This window comes from Telopea speciosissima, chromosome 8 (genome assembly GCF_018873765.1).
Source record: "Telopea speciosissima isolate NSW1024214 ecotype Mountain lineage chromosome 8, Tspe_v1, whole genome shotgun sequence".
NCBI classification, from domain to species: Eukaryota; Viridiplantae; Streptophyta; class Magnoliopsida; order Proteales; family Proteaceae; genus Telopea; species Telopea speciosissima.
The window spans coordinates 63,787,623-63,801,061 of record NC_057923.1 but is presented as its reverse complement, the minus strand read 5'-3'; the positions used below and the strand labels follow the sequence as shown (position 1 = coordinate 63,801,061).

Below are 13,439 nucleotides of genomic sequence, written 5' to 3'. Positions count from 1 at the left end.
TATCAATATTGCCAAAACCTCAATTCATAGCGGGTGTATTAACTGAAAAGTAAATCATTTTTTGAAATTACACCCAAGACTAATCTGATTCCAGCAGATCCGTAAGGATATTGGTCAAGACCGATTCAGACACCAAGACCAACAAATCTCATTTGTTGTAGAAATAACCCTTGATTTTACAATATCACATAATAAGAAATGTTGTTGTTAACTTAACACACTAATATGTACCCAGCTAGCCATGTGAGCTCTGAACCAGATCGATCCATAATATATAATTAAGCAAACTCAAAATTTAGATCCATCTTTAAGAGTAAATGGCAAACAACAAACCATGATCTTTTAACAGAATTTGAACTTCATTAAATTGCATCAGTGCATCCTCAGCATCATCGATTGTTGCTACATTCATTTGTACCAAAAAAAATAGATTGCTACATTTATTTAGGAACTTAGATTGATGGGTCTAATTATATTAGTGGTGCTAATAGCCTTTGCTCCTTCCAACCATCATCAAACTCTTCATTCTCATGCTGCATAAATACAATTGTCCCAAGCTGCAAAAACAACATAGAATGGTTAAGATATTACAATTACTAGTTTATGACTTTGATGGACGACTTATTAATTAGCATATGAATTGAATTATCGGTGTCTGTATCAGTCGTATCAGTATCATTGGAGATGATACTGATACAGATCAGTGATTTCGGTCAAAAAATCATATTAAAACAAAAAAAAAAAAAAATCGACCGATACTAAACCGGCCGATACGGCATGTAGAAGATGGCATTGAGAAGAAGTGAGGGAGACAGATACATGAGAGCTTACAAGGGTCCTGAGTAATAATGAGACCAGAGCCACCGAAATCACAATTCCAAGGATTCTTGCCGAAGGCCTTGTAGTAGAGATTCATGGCCATTGAAGCATGAGATGGATAGTTTTGAGGGTCGTAACATCTTCCACCTGGGTTGATCACACTACAATCCACCTGAGGATGCTTGCAGCATTCATCGATGTTACTCTGCAACTTGTTTTGGTCCGTAGAAGGTTTAGCGATACACCAGGTGGCGGGGCTACCAGTCTCAGTGTGACTGTCCACCAATAGACTTCTTCTAGTGGGACCACGTTCAATTTCATCTGCAACCACTGCACCTGCAAATCCCAAATTTGTTGGTATTGGGCATCATCATCTCAAATATATAATCTGAGGGAATTATTGAATTGAAACCAAAAAAATTCTTAAATCGACATATAGATGCTAAAAGAGAGGAGAGAAATTAATTAATTTACCTGTGCATACAGTAGTAAGGCACAAGAGCATAGAAGCAAATACAAGACAAAGAAAAGCTGCTACTGACTGTTTCGCCATTGCTTTTTCTCTGTTCAAATGCTAATTAATGGTTCCCACCAAGCAAACAAACCCCACACCTGGCCGGATTAAAGAAACAAAAACTATGAATTGATCGATCAGCTGAGGCTGAGGCTTCTTTAGGTTGAAAAGTAGAGGCTTTAAATAGAGATAGAGGAGAGAGCTAGCTCTTCAACGGCCTTCTACTTCTGAGGAAAATGGCAGGAAAACAGCTAAAAATAGAGGTTACGTTCTTTCATTCATCTTTCTTCTAACACTCACTAAAAATAGACCAAATTGGACACATGTAGAACTCACATATAGACCCGGTTTTAAAAATCCGGAAATCTGGATGAGTCCTGATCCTCCTCTACTTTCGCTTGCCTGGTACTGTCATACACCCCACACACAAGCAAGGCAGAAAATATGGCCTTACCCTCGCTCAGGTGCCAAGGTCTCATATTTGGACCAATTCTTACCTATTTTTCACCAATTCAAATTTGGATGTGAGTATACATGCAGACCAGGGTTAAATTACAAGATTAGCTGGAATTGAGTTTCACTTTACAAAACCATCTACCTAATCTTTCATTTAACTAATATATCAACAATAAAGATTGGTATTATAAAAATAATCAAAACATGGATCCATCTTTATACATAATTTCCTAAGAATTGGACAATTTTGTTCCTAAAATAACACCGATCCTTCCCCTGAAATTAGGGATGTCCACGAATTGGATTCGGTTTGGATAGTGCTATTTTCGTACCCGCATCCGTTTAGCTTTCGGACGGATTCAGATAGTGCTAAATGGATATGGACACGGATAGAGATCAAATATTTTATCCATTTACATATAAATATAACATTTTAGATAGCTATAGCCTATCAGTATCCGTTTCCGTTTCGGTTTAGCTTTCGGACGGATTCGGATAGTGCTTAACAAATACGGAAACGGATTTCGATTATTCATTTACATCCCTAACTAGAATTGAGTTTCACTTTACGAAACTATCTACCTAATCTTTCATTTAACTAATATATCAACAACAAAGATTGATATTACAAAAATAATCAAACCAGTAATTTCTATACATAACCTCCTAAGAATTGGACAATTTTGTAACAAAAAATGAGAAAATACAGAGGAAATGAGAAGATACAAAGATTTTGGGAATGTTTCTCACATTGAGCATGAGAAGACAAACTGCTTTCATTTATATAGAAACAGCAATAGCTTAAGTTACATATTGTGCTTACACGTGGACATGAGGGGACCATGTGGACTATGATGTCAGAAACAGAAAAATTAACAAACTAACTAACAACTGTAACAGACTCAGTTTTATTTCTATTATCCCCCCGCAAACTGAGCAGAGGTTTAGGACCTAAGCCCAGTTTGGTACAAATGCTAGAAAACTCCTCCGAGGTAATGGCTTTGTAAAAACATCACTAACTTTTGTGAGGAGGGAATAAACCGAGTGAGTAGTGATCCAAGAGCCACCTTCTCTCTAACGAAATGGTAATCGATCTCTATATGCTTAGTCCGAGCATGTAAAATAGGATTCACTGTTAAATGCAAGGCACGATATTGTCACGATACATGGTTGCGGGCTTGGGTGAGAAACACCAATATCTCAAAGAAGAAAAGATAGCCAAGTCAACTCGGCATGTGGAAGCCATGGCCCTATACTCGGCCTCGGTGCTTGAGCGAGCAACGTTGGTTGCTTCTTAGCACTCCAAGAAATACATGTAGAGCCTAAGAAAGTACAAAACCCAGTTGTGGAGCGGCGAGTGAGAGGGCAGCCAGCCCAATCCGAATCTGAATAGGCAGACAGATCAAGGGAACTATCCCACAAGATACGCATTCCATGATTCAGAGTACCACTGACATACCGAAGTATGTGTTTCACCATCCTGAAGTGAGAGAGAGTAGGATGATGCATATGTTGACAAACGGTATTCACAGAAAGCGACAAGTCCGTCCGGTCATAGTGAGGTATTGAAGTGATCCCACCGGACTACGATACAAAGTGGGATCGAAAAACAAAACATCTCGTGGCGAGTCGGATGATGTAGAAAGACTCATTGGAGTAGAAATGGGCTTGAGAGCAGTCATATTAGCTCGCCGAAGAACATCAGCAGCATATTTTGATTGGGAGAGAAAAAGACCGTGGTCATCGTGCAAAACCTCAATACCAAGGAAATAATGCAGAAAACCCAAATCCTTCATTGCAAAAGTAGAACCCAATGCTGAAATAAATTCATTCAAGAACAAAGGTTCATTCCCAGTCAAGATAATGTCATCCACATACAGTAGGAGAAGTAAGATGCGACCATGATGCCGATAGACAAATAACGACGGATCAGACACGCTACAATAAAAGCCATACTCCAAAAGAAAACCGCTGAAGCGATCAAACCAAGCCCGTGGGGCTTGTTTTAAACCATAGAGTGCTCGTTGAAGTTTACACACGGCAGTGGGCTGAGAAACATCCTCAAACCCAGGGGGTTGACTCATGTAAACCGGAGTGGAGAGATACCCATGAAGAAAAGCATTCTTGACGTCAAGTTGCCGTATAGGCCAACATCGGACTGTAGCAACGGTGAGAATCAGCCTTATGGAACCAGGCTTAATAACCGGGCTGAAGGTCTCAAGAAAATCAGTACCTTCCTGTTGATTGTATCCTTTAGCAACAAGACGCGCCTTAAGGCGTTCCAAGCTACCGTCAGCACATAGTTTGGTCTTGTAAATCCACCGACACCCAACAATATTCATTTCTTTGGTTCGAGGAACCAATGTCCAAGTATTATTATGTGCTAGAGCCTCCATTTCCTCAACCATTGCAGCACGCCAACCATCATGACACATGGCAGATTTGATAGATTGTGGTTCTGTGGGAATGGTCACAGAGGTAAGAGCATATCGTGAGTTTGGTTTGACAACACCCAGTTTGCTCCTGGTGACCATATGATGAGAGGAAGAAGAGGACTATTGTGCAATAGGTGTCTCAAGAAGAGGAGCTAGTTGAGGTAAAGTAGGTTCAGGTTGATGTAAAACAGGTTCAGATTGAGGTAAAATAGGTTCAGGTTGATGTAAAACAGGTTCAGATTGAGGTAAAACAGGTTCAGATTGAGGTAAAATAGGTTCAGGTTGAGGCAAAATAGGTGGATATATGTGGCCGTGTACACTGGAGAACCATGGACCTATAGTAGTAGAATCAGGGACAGACTTTGTAGAGGCTGGTGAGGAAATGGCCGAAGGGATCCATCTCTCAAAGGTACTAAAGTCGACAGTGGGAAGTTCTGGAGAAGTCGGAGTTGGAATTGCAGCTCTTTGAAGCGAAAATACACTCTCATTGAACACAACATGACGTGAAATGTAGACTTTCCCTGTAGAATAATGAAGACATCTATAGCCTTTGTGTCTATCACTATACCCCAGAAAAATGCAAGGGAGTGACCTCTGAGCAAACTTGTTTGGGCAATAACCTCTCAAATAAGGAAAACATTGAGTTCCAAATACTCTCAACACAAGATAATCTGGTTCCTTGGCAAATAAAAGATGCGGGGGAGTATCCATACCTATAACAGAGAGAAGGCAATCGATTTATAAGAAAAACAGGGGAGAATGCCTCTACCCAATACCGAAGAGGAATGGAAGCATTATATAACATCGCAAGACCCAACTCGACAATATGCCGGTGTTTTCTCTCAGCAATGCTGTTTTGCTCGGGTGTCTTTGGGCAAGAGATGTGATGGATAATACCAGCCTGATTGAGATGTGCAATAAACCCTGAATCCATAAACTCACCACCACCATCAGATTGAAACACCTTGATCTTCTTTTCAAATTGTCGCTCAACCATTTTTTGAAACATAACAAACACTTTAAAGAACTCAGATTTGCGCCGTAATGGGTAAATCCAACTATACCGAGAGAAATCATCTACAAACAAAGCATAGTATCGAAATCCTTGAACACTAGTAACTGGAGCATTACCCCAAAGATCACAGTGTATGCGAGCTAATGGCTCTGTACTACGAGTAAAAGAAGAAATGAACGGCAACTTAACACTCTTACTAAGTTGACAGCTGCTACAAAGACCTTGTAAGCTATGGGTTACAGTAATGACCCCTTTATTCTGAAGAAATTTTGTAATTTTTCCTTGGGGATGCCCCAAACGCTGATGCCATATATCTGTTGTTGCTGATTTGAATCGATGTGAAAAATAAGCTTCATGCTGTGATTTATTATCAAAAGCATACAGTCCACCAAGTCTACTCCCCGATGCCAATATCTTCCTTGTCTGTAGGTCCTTTATCACAAAACCAGCACCATTAAATTCAAAAGCACAAGGTAAATCCCTAGTGAGCTGTGAAACTGACAGTAGATTCTTACGAATAGCAGGGACAAGTAGAACATCCTTTAATCGTAAAGTTGTGTTACCTTGCACAATTTCTCCTTCACCAACATGTGTGATTGGTTATTGAGTACCATCCCCAACCATTACAGTATGTGAACCATTATAAGGGATGAGATTTTTAAGGTTACCTTCTTGTATCAGTCATATGAGCTTTGTAGCTCCGGTATCCAGGAACCATCTTGAGTCTGTGCATCAGCTATGTGCATCGCAGCCAGGGCAGATGGAACATCTCTAGCTTGGAAGTTATTATCAAACCTACTCCAACACTTCAGAGCTCCATGTCCATATTTGTAACAGATTTGGCACCTAATCGGTGAGCCAACATACTTGTTCTGAGAACCGTAAGACGGATTTTGGCGCTGATTTGGAAAGGAACTCTGTTTGTCAGTGGTTTGGTTGAACTGTGACTTGAATTGAGTCTGGCCAGAAGCTTTTTGCTGAGTCTGACCAGAATCTGTATCAATCTTCTTTGGCCATTGACTGTTGCCTTGTGGTTGACGCTGGCTGTATTGAACAAAACCTCTACCATGAGAGGTAAAGGAGTTCTGCTCTTGTTTAGGCTTCTTGTTGTGGTCACCATAGTAAGCCATGTGTGAATTCGTCATTGTATCGAGTTGATGATTCGATTGCGCAAGTCATGACTTAACAGAAGAGGAATCAAGTCGCATAACAAGGCACCGGTGGCTTTAGCATAGTCGTAGCAAAAGTCTCATAAGCAGGTCCAAGATTGGTAAGTAGAGAAAACACTTTCTTCGATCTAGCATAGGTTTGCCGATTGCATTGAGCTGATCACGAGATGTTCTTGAATTCCACAAGATATTCGGATAGAGACTTTGCATCGGTTTCCTTGAGAAAATGCAGCTTAGAGAGGAGCTCAAATTCTCGAGCCTCGGATGCTTGAGAAAAAGTCAGTAGAAAGTGTCTTCCTTAGCTCATGAAGTCCGAATTCCAACGGCCAAACCGAGAACATCTTCGAGATAATGTTCCAGGTGATCCAGGCTTTAACCAATCGGTCGGTTCGAATCCGGCCATATAGGCTGGATTTGGTGTTGAGTTACCTGGGACGAATCGATTGTCTCTCGATCCGTATGAGAAGATCCCCGATAACAAAGCCAAGGAGATCTCGACTTTCTATCGAGACAAAATTTGAGTCTCCCACGGGAGAAAATTGTTCGATTGAGTTTAAGAGTTACAAAGTTTGCAACATTGAGGGTGCAAGGATAAGCGTACATAACAGATTCAGAGTTGTTTGTACCAGTAGACATGATTGCTTAGACTTACAGTAAAACAATCGTAGAGGAAAAGATGGAGAAAGACTCAAGATCTAAACAAAAAGATTTAAGATCTTTAAAGAAAAACAGATCGAGAAAGACTCAAGAAAGGAGAAATTGATCTGTAGAGTTACCCTAACATTCTGTAGATCTGCACTTAGAAAGACTTCAGAAGATCATAACCGATCATTGAAGAAGATGAAATCACCATTGTTGTGCGAGAGAAGTTCACTCTTGAAGCTCTGATACCATAACAAAAAATGAGAAAATACAGAGGAAATGAGAAGATACAGAGATTTTGGGAATGTTTCTCACATTGAGCATGAGAAGACAAACTGCTTTCATTTATATAGAAACAGCAATAGCTTAAGTTACATATTGTGCTTACACGTGGACATGAGGGGACCATGTGGACTATGATGTCAGAAACAGAAAAATTAACAAACTAACTAACAACTGTAACAGACTCAGTTTTATTTCTATTATTTTGTTCCCAAAATTGCACCGATCCCTCTCTCTCCATGGGCGATCTCTTCCCCTGAAGCTGGTGTTGCATCGCTCACACTACCCCTTCACCGGACTTCAAGTCTTCTCCTGCACCTCCAACATTAGATGATATCTGGGTTATCGGTGAAATGATACTGAACATCCCAGTAGGTTGAACCAAAGTAAGGATTTTCCTACAAGTACGTGATCGATAATTCATTTCTCTGTAAATGAGTTTTCCTTCTGGAACTAGTTTCCGAGTAAAAAAGAAAGAAGTTATTCCCTTAATTAACTTTCTTCTATGTTGTATAATTAGTTGCATTTGAATGTTAAAAGAAATTTTTAACTTAACACACTAAACCCAGATAGCCATGTGAGCTCTGAACCAGATCGATCCATAATATATATAAGCAAACGTACTCAAATTTAGATCCATTAAGAGTAAATGGCAAACAGCAAGCAAGCCTTGATCATCTTTTAACAGAGTTTGAAAATAATTATATTTCCATCAGTAAACCCTAAGCATCATCGATTGCAACATTTATTTAGGTATAATATTAGTGATGCTATTAGCTTTTGCTCCTTCCAACCATCAACTGACTCATCCTTAGGCTGGATAGTTACAACGATCCCAAGCTGCAGAACAACATGGAATGGAAGATATTACAATTACAATTACTAGTTTTATGACTTTGATGAACTACTTGTTAGGATGGATTGAAGTATCGGTCTCGTATCGGCAAAAAAAAATCATATATATATATATTTTTTTTTTAAATTTCGGGTTATACTAGACCGATACAGCAGAAAATGGCAGGGGAGAGAAAGATGGATGAGCTTACAAGGGTCCTGAGTAATAATAAGACCAGAGCCTGCGAAATCACAATTCCAAGGAGTCTTGCCGAAGGCCTTGTAGTAGAGGTTCATGGCCATTGAAGCGTGAGATGCGTAGTTTTGAGGGTCGTAACAGCTTCCACCTGGGTTGATTACACTGCAATCCACCTGAGGAAGCTTGCAGCATTCATCGATATTACTCTGCAACCTATTTAAGTTCGTAGAAGGTTTAGCGATACACCAGGTGGGGCTTCGATAAATACCACCACTCTCATTGAGACTAGTCTTCCTCAGACCTTCTTCGATTTCATCTGCAACAACATTACTCCCTGGCTCTGCAACTGCGAATCCCAAATTTAATTACAATGGCATCATAAATAATCTGAGGGAAGCCAAAATTCAGAGATCGATCAAAGTTAAAAGAGAAGAGAAATTAATTTTACCTGTGGAAACAGTGAGGCTCAAAAGGATAGAAACGGCCAATACAAGACAAAGAAAAGCTGCTACAGACTGTTTCACCATTGTTCTTCTGTGTTCAAATACTAATGGTTCCAAGTTCCAAACAAAAGGGCAGTAACAACTAGAAGAGAAAAATTAAGATCAGAGCTTGTGTGGAACTGTGAATTGATCAGCTATGGCCTCTGTAGGTTGAAAACTAGAGGCTTTAAATAGAGGAGGAGGCAGAAGCTAAGGGGGTTCTTTCATTCATTTTTCATGAACACTGACCAATAAACCAAATTAGAATGGAAGGAGACACGTGAAACTCACATGTAGACCCGGGTTGAAAAACCCAGAACCTTGATCTGGATCGGTCTGAGCCAATTCTGATCCAGGTATATTTGGACCAATTCTTACCGATTTTTCACCAATGCCCAACCATAGACGAATAGACCAAATTTGGATGGATTTAGCTCGTCTTTAGGGAGCCCAGTATGCCCAGGGTGCTGCCAGCCGTTGGGCTGTGCCGCACACATCCCTAGGCGTACACCGAGATGTGTGTGACACAGCTCAATCGCTGGATGCCCCCTGGCAGCACCCTGGGCCCTGGGCTTCCTGGAGACGATCCTGATCCAATTTAGATGCAAGTATACAAGCAGGTCAGGGTTTTTAAAACCCATAGTCTGGATCTGGATCCGTCTAGGCCGATTCTGATCTTGGGCATATTTGAGCTGATTTTTTTATCCTAACCAATTTGGATCATTGATGAATCAGTAAGAAACTGCCCAAATATGCCCTAAACCTAGTTTTTGAAAGGGAATGGGTAGACCCGGATCAGCCAGAATCGGATCGGTTTTTGACCAATTCCAATCCAACCCATTTCCTAATTTGAAGTTTAAAGGCCGAAGAAATCCCTCTTTCTTCCATTATATTCTCTATTAAGTGATAAGGCCTCATGGGAAGTTAATGGTCACCTCGTATTAGTTCCAACCCATTTCCTAATTTGAAGTTTAATGACAGAAGAAATCCCTTTTTCTTCCATTATATTCTCTATTAAGTTACAATAAGGCCTCTTGGGAAGGTAAAGGTCACCAATCACTACTAACCTCCTCCTTGAGACAAGAAGAAAGTAGAGCTAAGGAAGAAAGGAATATATGGTCCTAATTAAGGCTGTCTCATGTAGTCACGCAGTTCGGCTGTTTTGCTTTCTGTTTTTGTAAGTAATTATACATTTAAACAACGGGGGAGCATAGAAGCCATGTGCGCATAACAGCCAATGAGCACGCACACACTAATGTCTCGGGGGAATTTTTGCTTTTCAAAGGGGTGGGACGGTCATTTTGCCCCTCCCCCCAACCCCCCACTTTGTTTGGGTGTGACCCATGTCCCCCAATAGAGAACTTTTCTCCTTAAACAAATTACATTACCTCAATTTTAGGGTTTGTGGAACATTAACTCCAACAAATTAAAAGAAAAAAAATCTTCCCTCACATACTTGTAATTGTTTATTCCTTAATCCTAACCATCAAAGATGATAATTAACAACTCTTTCACGTATTTTTTGTTTTTGGGGGTCGCCTTGAGTCTTGTTATTTTGGAGAAATTATTGTCTGTCCATCCTAAAAATACCCAATTGTGTTTGTCTTTACATGTATAAAATTTCAGTTCAAATAAAAGTTTGCCAAGTGATAAATTTGAGGTTTGAAAGCTAAGGTTATGGATACATCATACATGAATATTTGATTGAATTAGACTAAAAAATTTGACACGTGGTTAATCCAAATTATGTACTACCTGTCCAAAGACCCAAATTACTATATCATCATTTCACATGGAATAATGATATCATATGACTTCTAGCGATGGCAATTGAGTGATGAGCGCTTCAAGCTCAACCCATCACGGTTTTAAGAATCAGAATCAAATACAAGACAAAGAAAAGCTGCTACTGACTGTTTCGCCATTGCTTTTTCTCTGTTCAAATTCTAATTAATGGTTCCCACCAAGCAAACAAACCCCACACCTGGCCGGATTAAAGAAACAAAAACTATGAATTGATCGATCAGCTGAGGCTGAGGCTTCTTTAGGTTGAAAAGTAGAGGCTTTAAATAGAGACAGAGGAGAGGGCTAGCTCTTCAACGGCCTTCAACTTCTAAGGAAAATGGCAGGAAAACAGCTAAAAATAGAGGTTACGTTCTTTCATTCATCTTTCTTCTAACACTCACTAAAAATAGACCAAATTGGACACATGTAGAACTCACATATAGACCCGGTTTTAAAAATCCGGAAATCTGGATGAGTCCTGATCCTCCTTTAGTTTCGTCTACTCGGTACTATCGTACGTCCCACACACAAGCAAAGCAGAAAATATGGCCTTACCCTCGCTCGGGTGCCAAGGTCTCATATTTGGACCAATTCTTACCTATTTTTCACCAATCCAAATTTGGATGTGAGTATACATGCAGACCAGGGTTAAATTACAAGATTAGCTGGAATTGAGTTTCAAAACTATCTACCTAATCTTTCATTTAACGACTATTAATATATCAACAACCAAGATTGGTATTACAACATTATATAATCAAAACAGTAATCTCTATACATAACCTCTTAAGAATTGGACAATTTTGTTCCTAAAATTGCACCGATCCTTCTCTCTCTCTCTCTCTCTCTCTCTCTCCCTCCCTCCGTGGGTGATCCCTTCCCCTGAAACTGGTGCTGCATCGCTCACACTACCCCTTCACCGGACTTCAAGTCTTCTCTTGCACCTCCAACATTATAGGATTTCTGGGTTATCGGTGAAATGATATTGAACATCCCAGTAGGTTGAGTCGAAGTAAGGATTTTCCTACAAGTACGTGATCGATAATTCATTTCTCTGAAAATGAGTTTTACTTCTAGAACTACGTATTTTCCAGAGTAAAAGAGAAAGAAGACAAGTTGAGGAGGGCAACGGTTAAAATCAAGCTCGGCGTATTTAGACATACCATGCATGCGATCTCAGATCTTAATGTCTGAATCCAAATTTGTTTTTGTTTTTAATTAATTATTCCCTTAATTAACTTTCTTCTATGTTGTATAATTAGTTGCGTTTGAATGTTAAAATTAAGAAATGTAGCTGTTAACTTAACACACTATATGTACCCAGCTAGCCATGTGAGCTCTGAACCAGATCGATCCATAATATATAATTAAGCAAACTCAAATTTAAATCCAAACCCTCCTCTCTCCTCACTCACTATCTATCGGTCGGCGATTCCTCTCGTCCAAGGCAACGGCGCCGACGGTGAAGGCATCCAAGTATTTCGATTTTTTTGAACTTTTCTTTTTTCGCTTTTCATGTTTTACCCTTCTGCTTCAAAAAGGAACCATAACACAAAACCAATTCAGACTGTTTTATTTGAGTGCCAAAACCACTCAAATACCTGATTTACATTGAATCAGATGGTTTAAATTGGGATTGGTGATTCTTCGTTATCTTGATTTATTTCTCTTGATAGATTGGAATTCAGACCTATAGCTTCAGTTTACCTGATTTACATTGAATCAGATGTTTTTTCTTTTCGTTTCTTTTCTTAATCTGAATGCATGGAACCATTGCATTTGTATTTTGAAGAATAGTCCTCTTTTGTTTTAGGAGATGCTCTTGGCATCACAAGCACCATCACATCGAAGCACAGATAAGCATAGAACAGCATACCTATAAGATAGATGGAGAGAGTGAGAAAGTCAGAGAAACAGAGATTTGTGACCTAAAGAGAGGGGCGGCTACATGTGACTCTATAAAATAAGTCTGCAGGAACAAAAGTGATCTTTCCATCAATTTGGATAACAAATACTCTACTTAGAAGAAGTTGAAAGTTGAAACAGGGACATTCTTCCATACTTCTATTTTCGTAAAAGAGAGACACAACTCTTCAAATAATAATTGTAAAAGCTTCTAACTTTAGAGGAGATGCCACTGGGAACATGGTCAATCTTATGAAGTTCCCATGCATTTTCCCACTTCTGTTCTCCTCCTCCTCCTCCTCCTCCTCTGTTCCGACCTCGACTTCTCTGATTTGACTTCCAATCAAGACAAAAAACTGATGCTATATTGAATGTTTGCTAGATTTTTCATTGAGAACTTGAGCACAGGTTAATATATATCCATTGTATTCAAAATTCTTCTACTCAAAAATCCCATGGGAACTTTTGAAGTTTCTTACAATATGTACATCGATCTATTATGCAATTGAATTAGAGATCGACAACTGTGAAGAAGCTCCTGATAATATATATCCATTGTATTGATGATTCAATTTTTTGTTGCAGAAATGTTTCTTGCTTTTTGATCATTAATTCGGTTGGATTGGTGGTTCACACTGTTGGTCAAACAACGGTCCAGGGATCTAGCCATGGTTCCCTAGGGAAACCAATATACTACAAAATTAGGGTCTTGCACGCCCTGGATTATCCCATGGTGTCCCATGGGTGCCCCATTAGATTTTAGGGTTTCCCATGGTCACCCATGGGAACCTTGGTACATCCCTATTAGGGTTTCTCCTTCCCTATTTCATCCCATAAAATTAATTATCACAATAGGGACGGAGAAATTCATCTCTAGTCCATCACATGGCAAGAGGGATCCA

The 13,439-nt window shown here is 39.6% G+C and overlaps 1 protein-coding gene across 1 annotated transcript; it reads right to left on the bottom strand.

Moving 5' to 3' along the window:
• Window positions 1-528: 528 nt before the first annotated feature.
• Window positions 529-1,372, bottom strand: LOC122672562 (major pollen allergen Ole e 10-like). Its single transcript, XM_043870023.1, has 3 exons — window positions 1,294-1,372; window positions 832-1,155; window positions 529-557 (listed from the first exon to the last, which is right to left on the bottom strand). Exons 1-3 carry the CDS (start codon window positions 1,370-1,372, stop codon window positions 529-531), a joined length of 432 nt encoding a protein of 143 aa, XP_043725958.1.
• Window positions 1,373-13,439: the final 12,067 nt, after the last annotated feature.

Bases quoted from the DNA above. Each gene is read 5' to 3' on its own strand.
- LOC122672562 (XM_043870023.1), bottom strand. From the start codon at position 1,372: ATGGCGAAACAGTCAGTAGCAGCTTTTCTTTGTCTTGTATTTGCTTCT. The intron at 1,156-1,293 runs GTAAATTAATTA...TGGGATTTGCAG, and splicing joins CCTTACTACTGTATGCACAG to GTGCAGTGGTTGCAGATGAA. The intron at 558-831 runs GTAAGCTCTCAT...TTGTTTTTGCAG, and splicing joins CATTATTACTCAGGACCCTT to CTTGGGACAATTGTATTTAT.